The sequence below is a fragment of the Sarcophilus harrisii genome, chromosome 2, assembly GCF_902635505.1.
Source record: "Sarcophilus harrisii chromosome 2, mSarHar1.11, whole genome shotgun sequence".
NCBI classification, from domain to species: Eukaryota; Metazoa; Chordata; class Mammalia; order Dasyuromorphia; family Dasyuridae; genus Sarcophilus; species Sarcophilus harrisii.
The window spans coordinates 20,959,692-20,976,805 of NC_045427.1; the positions used below are offsets into that span (position 1 = coordinate 20,959,692).

Below are 17,114 nucleotides of genomic sequence, written 5' to 3' on the forward strand. Positions count from 1 at the left end.
GGGTAGAGATAAATAGAGATGGATAAATAGACATGGATGGATGGTTAGTTGAGTTGAGATGAACAGACCAAAGAGGATGATGGAAGACAGACATAAAAGATATAAAAATATAAGTAGATGGATAAACAGACATAGAAAGATGGATGGATGGATGGTTGGATAGAATGAGGGACAGACAGATGAACAGGCCAACAGAAAGATGGATGGAGAGATAGATGAATGGATGGAGGAAAGAAGAGAGGGAGGAAAGGAAGAAAGGCAGGAGGGAAGAAGGAAGGAAGGAAGAAAGGAGGAAGGAAGGAAGGGAGGGAGGAAAGGAGGGAAGGGGGAGGGAGGGATAGTATTTTCACCAGGAGGCTATCCAGCCTCAGTGGTAGCCCTCTGGTGATGGGGATCTCACTCCCTCTTGTGCATCCATCCCACATTTGGGCGTGACTCCTTCCTGCTCATTTCCCAAGCCTGACAGCCCACCCACCCCCACTGCTACCCCTTGTTGTCCCTTCATCCCCTCAGGCCTGAAATCAACAACCACCCTCCCAGGAGGCCTTTCCCCTGATTCTCTTGCTAGAATCCCTCCCCCACCCCAGTGACTTTCTCCATATTCGCCTCCTGCTCCTTTAGAACAAGGGCTAGGTTCATTTGTGTCTTTTCATGCTAGTTAGCGCTCCCCACAAAGCTTGGCACCCTCAGAACCACCACACTAAATCCTAGTCGACTTAATTTTCATTGAATGGATGCAGAGTCAGAGGGTCTGGGTTCCCCTCCCACATCTCCCCTGTGTGTTCTTGAGCAAATCATGTCACCTCTGTGGCAATTTTAGGCCCTCATCATACCACCGGGGGCCGACCCATCACCCTAGAGACTGTGCCGTTTTAACTCTAGGGACTGATTCCCCCATCTGTCCCTTTAACCCCTCTGAGACCAGTTTCATCGCAAACGGAAAAATACCATCCTTCAGTTGACAAAACCGCTTAGACCTTTTCTTAAAGCACTGGCTGAACGTGCGCTGCCGGGATGGAAAGATAAGCCAAGGCGCAGAAAGTCTGTGCCGGGTGACCAACCCACCGGCCGGGACCCGTCTCAGAGTCTGAGACCCACCAGCCAAAATGCCAATTATTAAGACCTAAGAGGCCTAGGTCAGTAACCAAAACCCAGCATTTTACTGTTTCCCAAGATACATTGAAATACACGTCTAACTGTTACAATCTAATAAAGATGTTTCCTTTTCCGGATTTTTGTTGTACTGGGTGGGAGCAGCGATGGGCCGGAGAAAACAGGAAAGGGGATCAATGAAGAAACAGGCAGAAAAATAGACGGGCAGACGGGCAGACAGACAGGCAGGCAGACAGACAGACAGACAGGCAGACAGACAGACGGGCAGATGGGCAGACAGACAGGCAGGCAGACAGACAGGCAGGCAGGCAGGCAGACAGGCAGGCAGACAGGCAGACAGGCAGACGGGCAGACAGGCAGGCAGACAGACAGACAGGCAGGCAGGCAGACAGGCAGGCAGACAGACAGAAGGCAGAGGGGACAGGAGGCAGACAGAAGAAGACAGGCAGGCAGAAGGGCAACAGGCAGAAGGCAGGCAGACAGAAGAAGGCAGAGGGAGAAGACAGACACAGAGACAGAAGGCAGACAGGCAGACAGGCAAGACAGAGGCAACAGAATAAGAAGAAGACAGTGATTAGAAGGCAGGCAGACAGACGACAGACAGGCAGGCAGGAACAGACAGGCAAGACAGGCAGGCAGACAGAAGAAGGCAGACGGGGAGACAGAAGACAGGGAGGCAGGCAGACAGGCAGGCAGACAGGCAGGCAGACAGACAGACAGGCAGACGGGCAGACAGGCAGGCAGACAGACAGACAGACAGGCAGGCAGACAGGCAGACAGGCAGACAGGCAGGCAGACAGACAGACAGGCAGACGGGCAGACAGACAGACAGGCAGGCAGGCAGGCAGACAGACAGACAGACAGGCAAAGGCAGAAGACAGGCAGGCAGAAGGCAGGGAAGAAGGCAGCAGACAGACAGGCAGAAGGGGCAGAGCAGGCAGGCAGGAAGACAGGGAGGGGAAAGGCAGGCAGAAGAAGACAGACAGGCAGGCAGACAGACAGGCAGACAGGCAGGCAGACAGACAGACAGGCAGACAGGCAGGCAGGCAGGCAGACAGACAGACAGACAGGCAGGCAGACAGGCAGACAGACAGACAGACAGGCAGACAGGCAGACAGGCAGGCAGGCACACAGACACAGACACCTCTCCCTCACCTGGAAGTCCTGAGGCTTGTCGGACAGCAGCTTCGGGGCCCCTTTCCTCTGAGGGCCTGGTGCGCCAAGGGTGGGGGGAAGCTTCTTTTGGGGGGGTCCAGGGGGAGCACTCTTGTCCGGAGAGGGCCGTCTCCTCTCCTGTGAGTCCCTGGTCTTCCACATCCTCCTCTCCCCCCGTGTCTGGCCAGCCGCCGGCAGGGAGAGAGGGATGGGGTAAGAGGCAGCCCACCAGGCCCCTCACCTTGGGGCGGCGCCCACCCCCCCACACACACCCCGCCATCGCGTCCCACGGCAATTAAATGACCGGAGAGAGAGCAGGAGAGGAGGCGCTTCCGCGGTGTTAGCAGACAGAAGGTGAGATGGCCCAGCCCACCCTGGCGCGCGCGTCCTGGAGCCAGGAGTGAGGAGTTAGGTGGTGGGGGAGGGGCAGCACCCCGCTCCTCTCTCACCCGTGGGGGCCGGCCACTTCTTCCCTGAATAGCGCGTGTCCACGGTGCTTTCGCTCAGCAGGGACCATGTCTCCTCCGGGCCCACACCTAGCACAAGGTGGGGCGCAGCCCCCCAGGGAGCAGCTGAAGGCCGGGGATGACCGGGACGGCCCGCCGCCCGCCCCCCGCCCCCCTCCTTCCAGATCCAGCGGAAGTTCGCCTCCGGGAAGCCCCCCCTCCCGAATCCTCCCGCCCCAGTGAAGAAGCGAATTTCCAGAGAGTTCCCCCGATTGTCCCATCCTGCCCCGGCCGGAAAAATCGGGTTCTCCTACTGTCCAGCCGGCCTCCCCAGCTTCCTCTGACACCCAGGAGAAGTCTTGTTTCAGAGGAGGCCTTTTCTCAGGCCCCTAATTCTGGGGCCTCCCCCCGACCGCCTCCGGCCGTCCTGTGCCCGGCTTGTCCCGCCCCCTTGGCCTGCGAGTTTCTCCGGGACAGGAGCAGGCCTTCGCCCTTCTTTGTGCTCCCAGCCCTGAGCAGAGCCCCGGCCCTCGGGGAGCGCACAAGTGCCCAGCGCTACACTCAGAGGCAGCTCCTCCCAGAAGCCCTCCAGGATCCATCCCCCACCTTCAGGCCTCAAACAGCAGCTGGGCCCCGCCATGTGCGCAGCATGTGCTACTTTGTACAAAAGGCGGAATGGCCAATTGACCCGGAGCCGGTGTCAGAGCCGGGAGCGCCGGATTCGGGCTGGACACGGGCCAGCTGCGGGCGCCGGGCCGCCCACACAAGTCCTCTAAGGTTATGGGCTGTCAAAGGAGGGGCTGCTGCATGGAGGAGGGAGCTTTCTCACATGGGAGTTCCTTTTATCCAGTAGTGGGCGTTTCTGTCCCGTGGAGGGATTCCCACCAGGAGCTCTGGGAGGCTTTTATGTCCCATGTTCCTGTGCAGGACACGCTCTCCCCCTCCCTCCCCCATGCCCATCAAAGTGCTTTGTAAACATCATAAAAGTTGGCAAAATTTTAAATGCAAAGAACAGTAACAACAGAATGTTTGTCAGTCCCGTCTGACTCTCCGTGACCCCATTGAGGGTTTTCTTGGCAAAGATTCTGGACCGGTGGGCCATGTCCTTCTCTAGCCCATTTTACAGATCGGGAAACTGAGGCATTGGGTTAACTAACGGGCCAGGGTCATGCAACTTATAAGTATCACATTTGAACTCAGGTCCTCCTGACTCCTAGTCCCGCATTCCCTGTGTCTGCAGCTGCGCTAACGTGTGTGTGTGTGTGTGTGTGTGTGTGTGTGTGTGTGTATACATATACACATATATATCCATTTCTAATGGCGAAGCTTGGCCCAGGAAAGATCTGAGAAAACGAGGCACTGGCACTCTCTGCTGAGGGGGGAGTGGGGGGGGGGAGTCCTGCAGCTCCGTCCCAGTGGTCTGAAGCGTGGCCTCTCTGCCCACTGCTCTTTGTCCCTGCGTCCTGTATCCTTTCTGTTTGGGTAACTGACTGGTCAGGGGACGGGAGAGGGGAGGAACTGGGAGATTAAAGTATCATTAACACAAAGTCAGCCAACTTCCCCCGGAAAACTTGCCGGGTGTTGGGCATGTCACAATATCATCTCTTTCATCTTCGCAGCCACCCTGGGAAGGGGTGTGAGTATTATCAACCCAGTTTACAGATGGAGAAACTGAGGCAGAAAGAGGGTAAGTGACTTGCTGGTAAGTGTCTAAGGCTGGATTTGACAGGTCTTCCTGACTCTGAATACAGACCCACAAGGCCACCTGCTGAATTGGAACCAAAAAGATCGGTATTAGAATTCTGCCTCTGACCTATCAGTCAGTAACTTAACCTCTCTGCCTCAGTTTCCCCATCTATAAAATGGGGATAGTGATCACGCCCACTTCCCAGGGCTGTTGTGAGGACTAAAGGCTAGAATAGCAGGAGCTTTGCACCCTGGAAGAGCCAGGTCCTCCAGGATCATGTCAGGAGGAGGGAGCATGGAGCCCTTCTTGGGGCCTTCTCCGGTCACGGGAGCAAGGCCCCAAGGGGCAAGGCTGCAGAAGGGAGGATGGGGCTCTATTCTGGGCCTTGTGGCCTGCGGCATCTGCCAGGACTTAGCTCTTTCCTGTGTCTTGAGAGCCCGCACCCTCCCGCTCCTCCCAGTGTGAAGGACTACTTGGGGCATGGTTTGCTTTATTCTCCTGTCTACACCTGTGATTTCATCTACTCAGGGACCTTCTGGTATGGAAACTCCCTCCAGCAAAGCAAATCAGCGGCTCTGCCTGGAACTCCGGGCCTTGGAGGGTGCCGGGGGTAGCGAGCCGCTGAGGGAGTCAGAGGCAGGCCCTGGACCCAGAACCCTCTGCCTGGCCACTCTACGGCTCGCCCAACGCCGGCTGTGTAATGTACTACCATAGGAAGCTGCGGGCCATTCCCTCCCTAACAACTCCTCCCCTCCGTCCCCAGAAAGCGGGCACCGGCCTCTGCTGAAGTCACCCCAGTAACAGGGAGCCCCCGCTCTCAGGTGAGCCTGGCAGCAGCCCATTTCAAGGATCGATCCATTTTACAGATGAGGAGCTTGAGGTATTAGAGACCAAGTAATTTGCCCAGAATTGCCCAGTAAGAAAGCCCCAAGAGGGGAGATCCGGACCCAAGTCCAGTCTAAGGAGTCACCGGGCTCAGAAGTGAGCACACGGCGAGTGCTAGTCATCCAAGGAGACAACGGTTATCCGGCTGCTTTGCCAGCTTAACACAGCCTGAGATTGATATATGAGAGCATGATCCTGTCTGGCCCTGCCTGTAATGGGTGAGGCCGTGTTGCCCAGTGGTTAGAGAACGGCCTTTCAGTGAGGAGGCTCCGAGTTCCAATCCCTTCTCTGACCCTGTATAGCGAGGCCTCTGCACGGAGTGGGTGACCTCAGCCCCGGGCTGCTCCCTGAGACAAGAAGCAACCCCCCCTGCCCAGCAGAACAAGGGATTTCCACTCTGCCAGTTCCCCCAGTTAATCACAGACCTGGGCCAATAATGAATCAGTGGCCGTTATGATCATCTGCAGAGTAAGAATTCCCAGCCACCAGATCTTCCCTTGGATCCACTGCCCCCCACTGAGGGGCGGCCACCCGGTCACTTTTCTTGGACCATGGTGGGCTCCGGACCTCCCCCACCAGGGCCTGTCCCGGCCCAGGAAGCAGCGGGGATACCCAGGGCACCGGGGAGTCTGGGGGCTCTCTAGGTGTCCTAAGAGGGGATCCTTACCAGCACTCATGTCCATCTCAGGCAGGGAAGGAGAGGCGTCCGCCGGGGCGGGGGGAGGGAACAGGGGGGCAGCTCCAGGAGGAGGGAGGTAGGAGGCCTGCAGCACCAGGGACGCCTGGGAGAGAGGGAGAGAGAGAGGGGCCACCGCGCCACATGTCACACCCAATGTGGCCGGGGACGTCACCCTATCCCCAGCCCCAGAGAGGGGGGGGTCACCGAGTCACATGTCACAGTCCCCACCCACCCCGACGTGGCTGGGGGCATCGCCCCCAGCCCCAGAAAGAAGCCCAAGGAGGTTTGGGGGAAAGGGAGGAAGTGCCCAGTGCTTAATAAACAACTGCGGAAACCAATTCCATTCAAACAAAAGAAGCCGATTTGGATCCCAAGAGCTTGTTGTGACATTTGAAGGTTTGCAGAGCTCCTTCGGAGACATTAGGACATTTGTTCCTCACAACAACTTTATCAACAAGCAATCATTAAACACCCACTGTATGCCAGCCATTGTTCTAAGGACCAAAGTTACAGATGCAGAAGAATTCTATCCAATAAGCATCGATTAAGCACCCACTGTGGGCCAATCAATACACTAAGTATCAAGATTACAGATACAGAAGAATTCTGTATCTCATGGATACAATGAGCGCTGATTAAGCACCTACTGTGTGCTAGTCATTACTCTAGGTATCGAGGTTACAGATACAGAAGAATTCTATCCAATGAACATTAATTAAATACCCATTGTGTGCTAGGTACCAAGGCTGCAAATACAGTAGAATTCTGTCCAATGAGCATTGATTAAGCACCCACTGTGGACTAATCATCATTTTAGGTACCAAGGTTACAGCTACAGAAGAATTCTATCTAATAACCACTTATTAGATCCCAAGATTACAAATTCTACAAATCCCATAAGCATTGATTAAGCCCCTACTGCATGCCAAGCATTGCACTAGGCGGCACATCCAGTATAGAGTTGTTTTGTTTGAGTGTTTTTTCAGTCACTTGTTAAACCTTTACCAGCATACCACTCGACACAAAAATAACCGCAACCAAATTCGAGAAGAGAAAAGAATGGTTAGACCAAGGGGTATCAGGGCAGGCTTCCTGGAGGAGAAAAAGGTTCTAAGAGAAGAAGGAAAGGCATAGAGGACAGAAGCATCAGGAATCAGGCTGGCTGGGAGGGACAGTGTCCACATGAAGGGTCCCTTTGATGAGGTCAGAAGAGGAAGACTTTATTTGTGCCTTTTGTGCTCATCTCCCATTCACTTTTCCACATGGGCTTTCCCCAAAGTCTAGTGTCCGACTGCTCTAAGATTTGGGGGACACCTTGTACAGTCTGGCCTCCCTCTCCCTCAGCAGAACAGCCTCGCCTCATAATGAAGTTTTTAAAAGAGGGAGGGGGAAGTCATCCGACCGATTGCACACTCACCATGTTGGGACACTGGTTTTTATTTTTTTTTATCATCACCTTAATTATTCAACTTACGTGCAGAGAACATAATACAAAGCATCAGCCTGGTTGACTCAAAAACCAGAATGAAGGATTCTGGGAGAAATCACAAACACCTCAGATGTGAAAGTGGCAAAAAATGAAAAAGAACAAAAACATCTTTTGATGAGGGTGAAAGGGAAAAGAGCAAAAGCTGGTGTAAAGCTTAATGTCAAGAACAAACAACAACGACCTAAGATCTTAGCAACCAGTCCCATGATTTTCTGTCCAGTTATAGGGAGGAGAAATGGAAGTCAGATTTTGTATTCTTGAGCTCAGAGACTGCCGCAAACTTGTCTGCTGCCGTGAAATGAAAAGATGCTCACTCCCGGGAAGGAAAGCTTTGGCAAATCCAGACAGCGTCCAGAGAAGCCGAGCCGTCCCCTGGTGAGGAGTCCCTATTGTACTGTTTTTCCCGTGGCAACGTGTCTATGAGAGCGCGACTCCAGAGTGCCACGGAGTCAACACTTTCCAGTGGTGCTGCTGCAGAGGATTTCTTAAAGTCCCTCGGACGGCAGAGAGAGCAAATCAAGCAATACTTAAGAGAAATTAATTTAGGCTGTTCCCTGGGAGGCTAAATCCTGACTATTTTGGCCCCTAATGAGAAGACAGGACTCTGTGGAAAAGCCCCGGACTGGAGGGAAGATCGAAGGCAAGCTGTTGTAATAACTAGCACATAGCTAGATGAGTGACAGAGCTAGAAAGTCGGGACACACGTTTATTTGAAAGCTTCTTTCACAAGATCACAGAACAGGCCTTGGTTGTAGATTATCCTGTGGCCCGGCCTCTGTGGGCTGTGGGGGGGCCCGTGGGCCCTTTTTTGGAAGAATGTGCTTAAATTTGTAACATGAAACATAGAAGCTTCCAACGAGAACGAGGACCGAAGGCCGCTGGTTAGGCCGGATCCTGCTCGAGGGCAGGCAAGACCCGGCCTCCTTCTGGCTTGTTTCTGTCCCCAGCGGGCAGTGGCTGACACACAGTCAGCACTTAGGAAATGCCCAGGGACCACCCGCCTGCTGCCAGGTAGGAGGAGATTTGTTTTCAGAAAGCTCGGAAGCCCCAGGATCGGAGGCCCCGTTATTCTGGTCCAGTCCCTTACTTTTTACAGGGGGGGAAACTGAGGCCCAGAAGCCGTGCCCGTGGCCGCAGTTTCTAAGCTGGCTGTCTCCGCCGCTCCTGGCCCTGCCCTTATTGTCCGGACTTCCTCTCATCTGAAAAAGGAGCCAGCCCCGAGGTCCCTCCCACCTTCAAATCCCCCAAAATCCTGTAAATCTGGAAAGTAGGAAGCTGGAGCCCAGCAAGGTCCAAAAGAGGTTCATCCGCTGCAACCGTCAAAGCCACCACTAGATGTCGCCCACTGACCATCCAATTCCGGCCCCCACCTCCCTTTCACTTTCTGAGACGTTTTAAGATAAGTAGGGAAGAAATGATGCTGATGCCATAGAGGGGATGGGAAGGAAACAGGCCCGAGAGAGACGGGACATCCAAAGGTCCCCAGGGGAGGAAAGATCACAGGAGGCAGCACAGAATAACGGGGAAACCTCAGCTGGAACCAGGGCCCTGAGTTCTAGTTGGTCAATAAGCACATATTAAGCGCCTATTGTGTACCAGGCTATTGAGCTCTCTGGGGCTTTAAGGCAGCCACCCTCCCTCTCTGGGCCTCAGTTTCTGTAAAACGAAGGGGCCGTGATGGATAACGTCTGCATGGCCTGTAAGTACAACCTATCAGCCCTGGGGAAGCCCTGATTGGGGGGGGGGCACTCGCCCCTCTGAGAACACAGCTCTTCTGAATCAATTCCTGATTAAACACCTACTGTGTGCCAGGCACTGTGCTGTACCTATGGAAGCAGAAATGAAACAGTCCCGGCTCTCCAGGAGCTTCCGTCTAAAAGAAGGGGGACCACACCTACATGTGCAACAACAGACAGGATATAAATACAAAAGACAAGGTGATTTTCTTTTTACCTCTGAGGCAATTGGGGTTAAGTGACTTGTCCAAGGTCACCCAGCCAGGAAGTGTTAAGTGTCTGAGGCTGGATTTGAACTCAGACCCCCCTGACTTCAAGGCTGGGGCTCTATTCCCTGCACCACCTCGCTGCTCCTAGACAAGGCAATATGAAGAGCAAAAGCATGAGAAGCTGGAGAGTCCCCAAAAGGCTCCATGTAGAAGGAAGCATTTGGGGAAAGAAAGGGCATTTATTAAGCACCTACTATGCATCAGGTACTGAGCAAAGAACTCTAGGTAAAATTATTATCTGTCATTTTATAGAAGAAGAAACAGGACAGAGAGAAGTTGGGTGACTTGTTCAGGATCCTACAGCCAGTAAGTGTCCCAGGCAGATTTGAACTCAGCTCTAAGTACAACACTATGAATGAGCTCCAGCTCTCCGAGGCTAATCTAAAAGGAAGTAAAGGATTCTAAAAGGAGGAGATGAGGAGGAGTATATTCTAGACACCAGGGACCGCCAAGACAAAGAGAGGGGGCATGGTGACATATGGAGGAAGCAGCAAGAAGGGCACTTGCACTAGACCGTAGTGGGCAGGAGAAATAACGCTCAAGGTGTCCCAAAGTTTGTTTTTGAAGAAATCAGAATTAAGTGACTCGCCCAGTGTCATACAATTAGTATCTGAGGCAACATTTGAACTCGGGTCCTCCCGACTCCAAGGCCGGTGCTCCGTGCACTAAGGTGCCTCCTGGCTGCTCCCAAAATTCTTGGGGCAGGTTTAGGGCATTGCCACTTAAACTTCGGACTTCCCGACATACCCGATAAAATGAATCGGGTGGGCATTGCTTGCGAGAGGCTTTAAAAACCAAACAAAAGAATATATGTTTGCTCCCAGAGGCCTCAGGAGGAGCCTTGGGAGGTTAGAGAGCAGAGGGACTGGAGGGAAGAGCAGGTGTAAAATCCAGGACGTCTCCTCGGCCTCGTCCCCAGTGAAGGGAACTAGCTTTCCCCCAGATCTGTCAGTTTATACTTTCTTTGTATTTGTTAGCATCTTGTTTTGTGATCGTAATAAATTAACATCATTATTAATTATTAGTCATTCATTCTAAGCTTTTTCCTTTTTTCCAGACCCGGACTCAAGTCTCGCCTCTGAACTTTACTAGCTGTGAGACTCTGGGCAAGGTGCTCGACCCGTTTGTGCCTCAGATCTGACCTTTTTCTCCTCTCCAGACCCTCTCACTAGGGTTCAAATCCTACTGCTTCATGACCTTGGACAAGCCACTGAGGATGACTGCCCCTTCCCCAGCACTGATCTCACTTCCCTGAGACCGCCAAGGGCTCCACCATTTGTAAAATGGCCAAGGTCAGAATCCAATCTACTCAGAGTGAGGGAGGGGAGGGAAGGCACAACAGCTCCCTCCCTGCTCCAGCAGCTTCTGGCTTAGTTGGCCTGGAAAGATGGAGGCAACTTCTGTTCCCATCCCCCAAAACATACCCCGGAAAGCTTCTTCTAGCCCCAGTTACCAAATGGAAACTTCCCTTTTCTGTCCCAGACTTGCTGGAGCCTTCATTCCCTTCATTAAAAGGACATTAAGATTTTAATATGAAATTAAGGGAGGAAATAAATTGTAAGCAAAGTAAAAGAGAACTCTGATCAAAGAAGCAAGCTTTCGGTATGGTCCCTGATAAAAGAGGCAGGCCTTCGGACCGGTCCCCGAAAAAAGAAGCAGACCTTCAGGTTGTCCCCCAAAAAAGAGGCAGGCCTTCAGACCAGTCCCCGGTAAAAGAAGCAGGCCTTCGGACCGGTCCCTGACAGGCCTTCAGACCAGTCCCCGGTAAAAGAAGCAAGATTTTGAGAATCCAAGTCTGAGTCGGCAGGAGGCTCAGAAGCCACATAGTCCAGCCAGGAGGTGGTCACCCTCTCCCAAAGCCCCCCTGCAGCCCCTCCTCAAAGCTCCTCAGTGAGCGAGAGCCCTAGGAGCCCCCTCCACGTGGTGATCATTCCTGATGCCGTTTTCTCTGCTTACATCTGCTACCGGCTTTCTTGCCTTCTCGATGGGGAAGGGAGGGAGAAAATATAGAGCTAAAATGAAGAATTTTTCAAGGATGGAATAGCTCTTTCTGAAGCTGGTAAAGAGGTCCAATTTGTGTCTGATGGAGGGAGTTGATAAGGGTTTGCTGGGTGGAGAACAGGCCCTAGTGCAGAGGGTGATCAGGGAGTGACATGGGTGGGGGATGGCTGGGGGACTGAGTCAGGGCAAACATGGGGGGATACAGCTCCCATGGCATTGGGGTGACTGACCAGGAAGCAAAGACAGAGGAAACAAAGGCGGGCCTGCAGTGGACAGTCTCGTTTTCTGAGTCCTGGCTCATTATAAGCCTTGGGTCCCAGTGTCCTCCCGGGCAGTGGCCATCACACCATTGAACCCCAGAAGAGGTCAGAGCCCCCAGAAGTCTCCATGAAGAAGAAGAGCACTGGCCTGGGAGGCGGGGAGAGAAGGTGCCTCTAGCAGCCCCAAAGGGTCAGAGAAGGCGTGTAAGGGGGTCTGTCCTCCAGGGACCCCAAACTGTGGCTTCTCCTTCATCCTTAGCACGGAATCTCAGTGTCATGCTCCCCACCTGACTCCCCATCATTGCACAAATCCCACAAAAGGCAAAAGAGGAACTAAGAGATAACTCCTCTCCCCATGGGGAAGTGAGTAGTCAGAAGCCTCAATTCTTACCCAGTCCTCTCTATTTGCACCAAGGTTTTCTGGGTTCACTAGCCCAGTAACCTTCCTACCCCACCCTCACCCCCCTCCGGAGGGGACGCAGGGAAGCCAGGGCGGACACAAGGGAGGAACCGAGGAGCAAAGGCTGGAAAAGACCATCATGCCAGAGACCCAGATGCAAGACGTGAAGTTCCTCAAGTCCCAGAGGCCCACGATTTGAACCCAGGCCTCCTGACCCCTCTTATCTCCCAGGATACATTTTGTTCGTAGAGCATAAATTTAAAAAATAGATTAGAGAAGAGCAGTTGAGGGGAGGGGGACACAGTGGATAAAGCATCAGTGCTGGAATCAGGACTCAGACACTTACTAGCTGTGTGTTAACCCCCAATTGACTCCAAAAACCAGATTCTAGAGCTGGAAGGGGGACCTTGGGCTGGAGAAGTGAAGTGACTTGCCTAAGACCCTCCAGGGAGCCAGCTGGCATTTGAAGTGGGGTCCCTTCCATTTGAACCGGGCTACTTCTGCATCCAGAGCCCTTCCTGAGCCACAGCCTGTTTCTAACTTGGGAGACCATCAGCTGTTGCCTTTGGAGAGGAGAGGGAGGAGGGAGATGGGGCAGAAAGCCAGGCTTCTCCCCACCTGGGGTCCCTGCCCCCCACCACCAGGGGATCATTAGCTCACTGAAAGGGAAACTTGAGGGGCTTCTCTGACTGGATGGGACAGTTTGGGGAGGGGGCCAGCTCCAGGGCCTGTGGGAAGAAGAGAAGGGGAAGCTACATGTTCTCACGGGGACAAAATGCTCCGGCCAATGGAAGAGGCCTTTTAATAGCCTCCTTCCCTCTGGGTCAGGGGGGAATTAGGGTGAGACCAGATGACTCACAGTTCCCTAAATCAGGAGGAGGACGGTGGTGAATTAGCTGTGGAGGAGGGACAAACCCAAGCTGGGAAGCACCAGGAACAGAAGCGGTGGGGCGCTCCCAGGGAACAAATCCGGGGAGCAGCTGTGTCCCTGAGGGGATTTCTCCCTCTCCCAGCCGGTTCCCCACCATATCTCCAGACCCTGAGCTTCCCTTGTATTTTGTATGTAACTGTAAGTGCCGTGGGCAGGGACGCTCAGGGCCAGGGGTACAGAGGGGGCTTGATAAAGGCCTGGCCAATGGCTGATGGACGGATTAGCTGGGGGAGTCACTGTGTGATGGAAAAGGAAGATGAAGATGGAGCGAGGGGGTCCCCAGCACGGACCAAATGAAAGAAGCTCTAGTTTGTGCTCTGTGAACCTCCACATACTACAGAGATGGCGGATGGAGAGACTGGGGCCTCCCTCTGGTGCTCCCTCAGACTCATCCTGCCTGGGAGGCCAGGCCTTCCGCCCTCAGGACCCTGGCCAGCGATCTGGGAGCAGAGGGGAAGGGCACTGTGCTCCCCTACACCGTGAGGGGGATTTCCTCACCTCAGAGTTCTCTGCACAGGGCCAGACTCCTGGCTTTCATCCCCCAAATTATCGTTACTGTTGTTATAGAGGAGAGACGTGGCCAAGGGGGGAAGAACTGGCCTTGAACGCTTGCTGACAGGATGATCTATAAGAGCCAGTAAGCTGTGAAAGGTACCTGGGTGGCCCAGTAGAGAGAACAATGCTTCTAGAGTAGGGAAGCTCTGGGTTCAAATCCAGCCTCAGAAACTTTTCTTCATCTGTACAATGGGGATAATGGTTGCACCTATTTCTCAGTGTCGTGAGGATCAAATGCACTAATATTTGTGAAAACATTTTGCAAAACTTAAGGAGCCATTGAAATGTCAGTTGTTGTTATTGTGTAAAGGCCTGGCTGGAGAGCGGGTCTTGTGTCCCAGAGCAGAGCCCTCCAGTGCTCATGGGGCCGCCACTTTTCCCAGCATCCCAAGCTCCTGCCCACTCTCCTCGGCCGCTCTCTCTCCCACCCCATTCTCTCTCTCCTGGCAAAGCTGGGCTCTGGCTGCCAAATTGCCCAGGGACCGGCAGAGCCTCGGGAGCTGGAGGGAACCTTGGGGGCCTCTTGTCCAGCACTTCACAGATGAGGAAACCGAGTCCTGGAAGAGCGAAGCTCCTGCCCAGTCATACACACGGAAAGTGGCCAAACCAGCTCTTGGACCCAAGCCCCCCCGCCCAGCCTGAGTGAGGTTCAAGGGTGACCCTGGCCATGGTTAACGAGGGATTCTCATTGACGGTGGCGGGCACTTACTCCCATCGGCTGCCTCTTGGTGTCCAGAAGGGGGGCGTTGAAGCTGGCGGCCAGATTTGGGTTGGTGAGGACATCCCGGAGGGGGACTCGGGCTTCCCCCAGGAACCTGGAGGAGACAAAGGGAGTGAGAGGAGGAGGGACCATAGGGGGATAGTTAGACTAATGACCCCCCCCCCCCGCCCAGAAGCTCATCCCGGGACTCATCATCCTCTGCCCACCCCCGCCCCCACCTGACCAAGCACAAGGAAGGAGACAAAAAAGGTCAAAACGGAAGTCGATCCCTGGATAATTAAGCACTTAGTAGAGCCAAGGAAGCCCTGCCGCCCTTCAGAACCTTCTGTGCTGGGGCAGGAAACAGCACGGACACAGGTAAGGAGATGCAAGTTCTAGGGACAGGTCCCAGGACACTGAGGAAACCAAGAGAGAACCTGGAAAAGGCAACAGCTGCCCCGTGGGGGGGAAACATCCCCCGAGAATATACCTGGTTTCTTGACCTCACACAGTCTCCCTGGTAATGTCCCCCAAGCAGACACAGCTATGAAGGGATTTGTTAATGAGAAAACTAAAAAGAAACGCCAAGGGAGCCTTTAAGGTGGGGGAGGGAGGGGAGGATGAGGATTGGAAAACACCCAAACCACCTCTAGAGAGGAAAAAATGACAATTTCTCATGCCTTCTCAGCTGCATTCCGGCCCTGAAAACCAGTGCCTGTGAGCCCCCAGCCCGGCACCGGCTGGCTCCCCCCGGTCCAGAGCACAGCATGGGAGCCCCCAGCCCGGCACCGGCTGGCTCCCCCCGGTCCAGAGCACAGCATAGTTGGGCCTCCAGCCCTCCCACAGGGGGGCTCATCCGGCCTCTAACTCTGGCTGAGGAGTCTGAGAGGGACCACGGCCCAAACCTCACCCTGGCACTAAGAGCTCCTACCCCTGATGGGGACCGGTCTCCATATAAACGGTAACTCATTCCCCAAGCAATCCCACAGCCCGGGGACAGACTCCTGAAGGACAGAGCCCTAAATCCTGACAGAGAATGGTCACTAAGGCCGGCCCCCTAACTCCCGCAGCAGATCCCTGGAGATCAGCAAAGGCCGCGAGCACTGAAGGGCCGAGAGAAAAAGGGAGAGACTCGGGGGCCGAGCAAGAGACTTGACGTGACAGCTGCCTTCGCACCCGTGAGGGAATACGGCAGAGAAGAGGGAGCGTACTTGGCTTCTGGAACTCCATGGGGCCCTGGGGCGTGGGGGCTACAGAGAGGTCACTTCAGCAGACACAGATCTTTTCCACAGAAATGACGATCTCCATCCGCTGGCTGGTGACGGGGCACTTTCCCACGGCCGTCCCACTCGCTCCTCACCCTAGCGAGGGAGGGCTGGCTTCATTACCCCCGACACGAAAGAAGAGGGGGCTGGGACCCAAAGGGGTAAGAGCCCGATTTCTTAATTTCTTGTGACAATGAGTTATCGCAGCATTATCATAAACGCCACTGTTTTTGTGAACACGTCTCCATGACTCATTGACTTGTTTGTTCTTTGTCAACTGATGGGTTGAGCTTATGTAGTTCCACAAGTGGAGAGTCCACTCATGGATCCCAGTCATTTCCTAAGTGCTAAATCACTGTGGATCCCATTCAGTAGGTATGACGATTTATCATCCTTTGCCATTACTCTGGGAAGTGGTAGCTTTGCTTTAGAAGTATGTCTTTAAGGGTTTTTTTAAGGGTTTTCTCTTGGCTAAATACTCCCTGTTCTCCCAAGCAACTGATCGGTTATAAGTATTATAATGAATAATTATTAATAATATTATTATATAACTAATTAATAATTAACTGCCAGCCACTGGGGCTACACACAGAGGACAAAAGCACAGGGACAAAAATGTGACATTTCTTACCCTCATGGAGTTTACGTTCTAGCCCAAGGAGACAATATATACACATAAATACATATTTATTGCATATATACAGGCAATTGGATGACATTGTGGGTAAGAGTTGGGTGTGAAATCAGGAGGACTCATCTTCCTGAGTTCAAATCTGATGTATATTCACTAGCTGTGTAACTACCTGGATGAGTCACTTTACCCTGCTTGCCTCAGTTTCCTCCTCTGTAAAATGAGCTGGAGAAGGAACTGGCAAACCACTCCAGGATCTTTGCCAAGAAAACCCCAAATTGGGTTACAGAGAGTCAGATAGGACTGAAAAATGACCAAACAACAAATATGGACATGCAAAATATACGAGGGGATGGGGAAAGGAAAATCCTAATATGGCATGAACTCAAAGGATTTCACCATCTCAACTCATCCTCTTCTAGATGCTCTAAAACACAGCAATCTCCTTCCTGGCCTGTGGCTCTTAGAAGTGGCCCTTATGAACCCTTGGTGACGGACTGACCATAAATGGTAGTCAGAATACTCTAGATCTGATCTGAGCGGGGCAGAGCTTGCAGGACAGCCCCTGCCTTATTCTTGGACACTGCACCTTTCTTTTCTTTTCTCTCTCTCTTTATTATTTTTTTTTTTTGCATATGGCAATTGGGGTTAAGTGACTTGCCCAGGGTCATACAGCAAAGAAGTGTTAAGTGTCTGAGGCTGGATTTGAACTCAGGTCCTTCTGATTTCAGGGTCGGTGCTCTATCCACTGCCCCACACTACACCACTCTTAGTGCTGCCTCAAAGAGCATTAGCTTTTCTGGAGACCATTATATACTGTTGTCTCAGGATCTGAATTCAAATCTCAACCGATACTTAGAACTGGTGACTCTGGGTAAATCACTTTATTTTGTAGGCCTTGGTTTCCTGATC

The 17,114-nt window shown here is 53.1% G+C and overlaps 1 protein-coding gene across 1 annotated transcript in view; it reads right to left on the reverse strand.

The window, feature by feature from the left end:
- The window catches only part of DYSF (dysferlin), a 211,045-nt gene that overhangs the window by 128,118 nt on the left and 65,813 nt on the right, over positions 1-17,114 (reverse strand). The window contains 4 exon segments of the mRNA XM_031949204.1: positions 2,269-2,398; positions 2,400-2,448; positions 5,954-6,068; positions 14,316-14,421. Coding sequence (XP_031805064.1) covers positions 2,269-2,398; positions 2,400-2,448; positions 5,954-6,068; positions 14,316-14,421 — 400 coding nt within the window.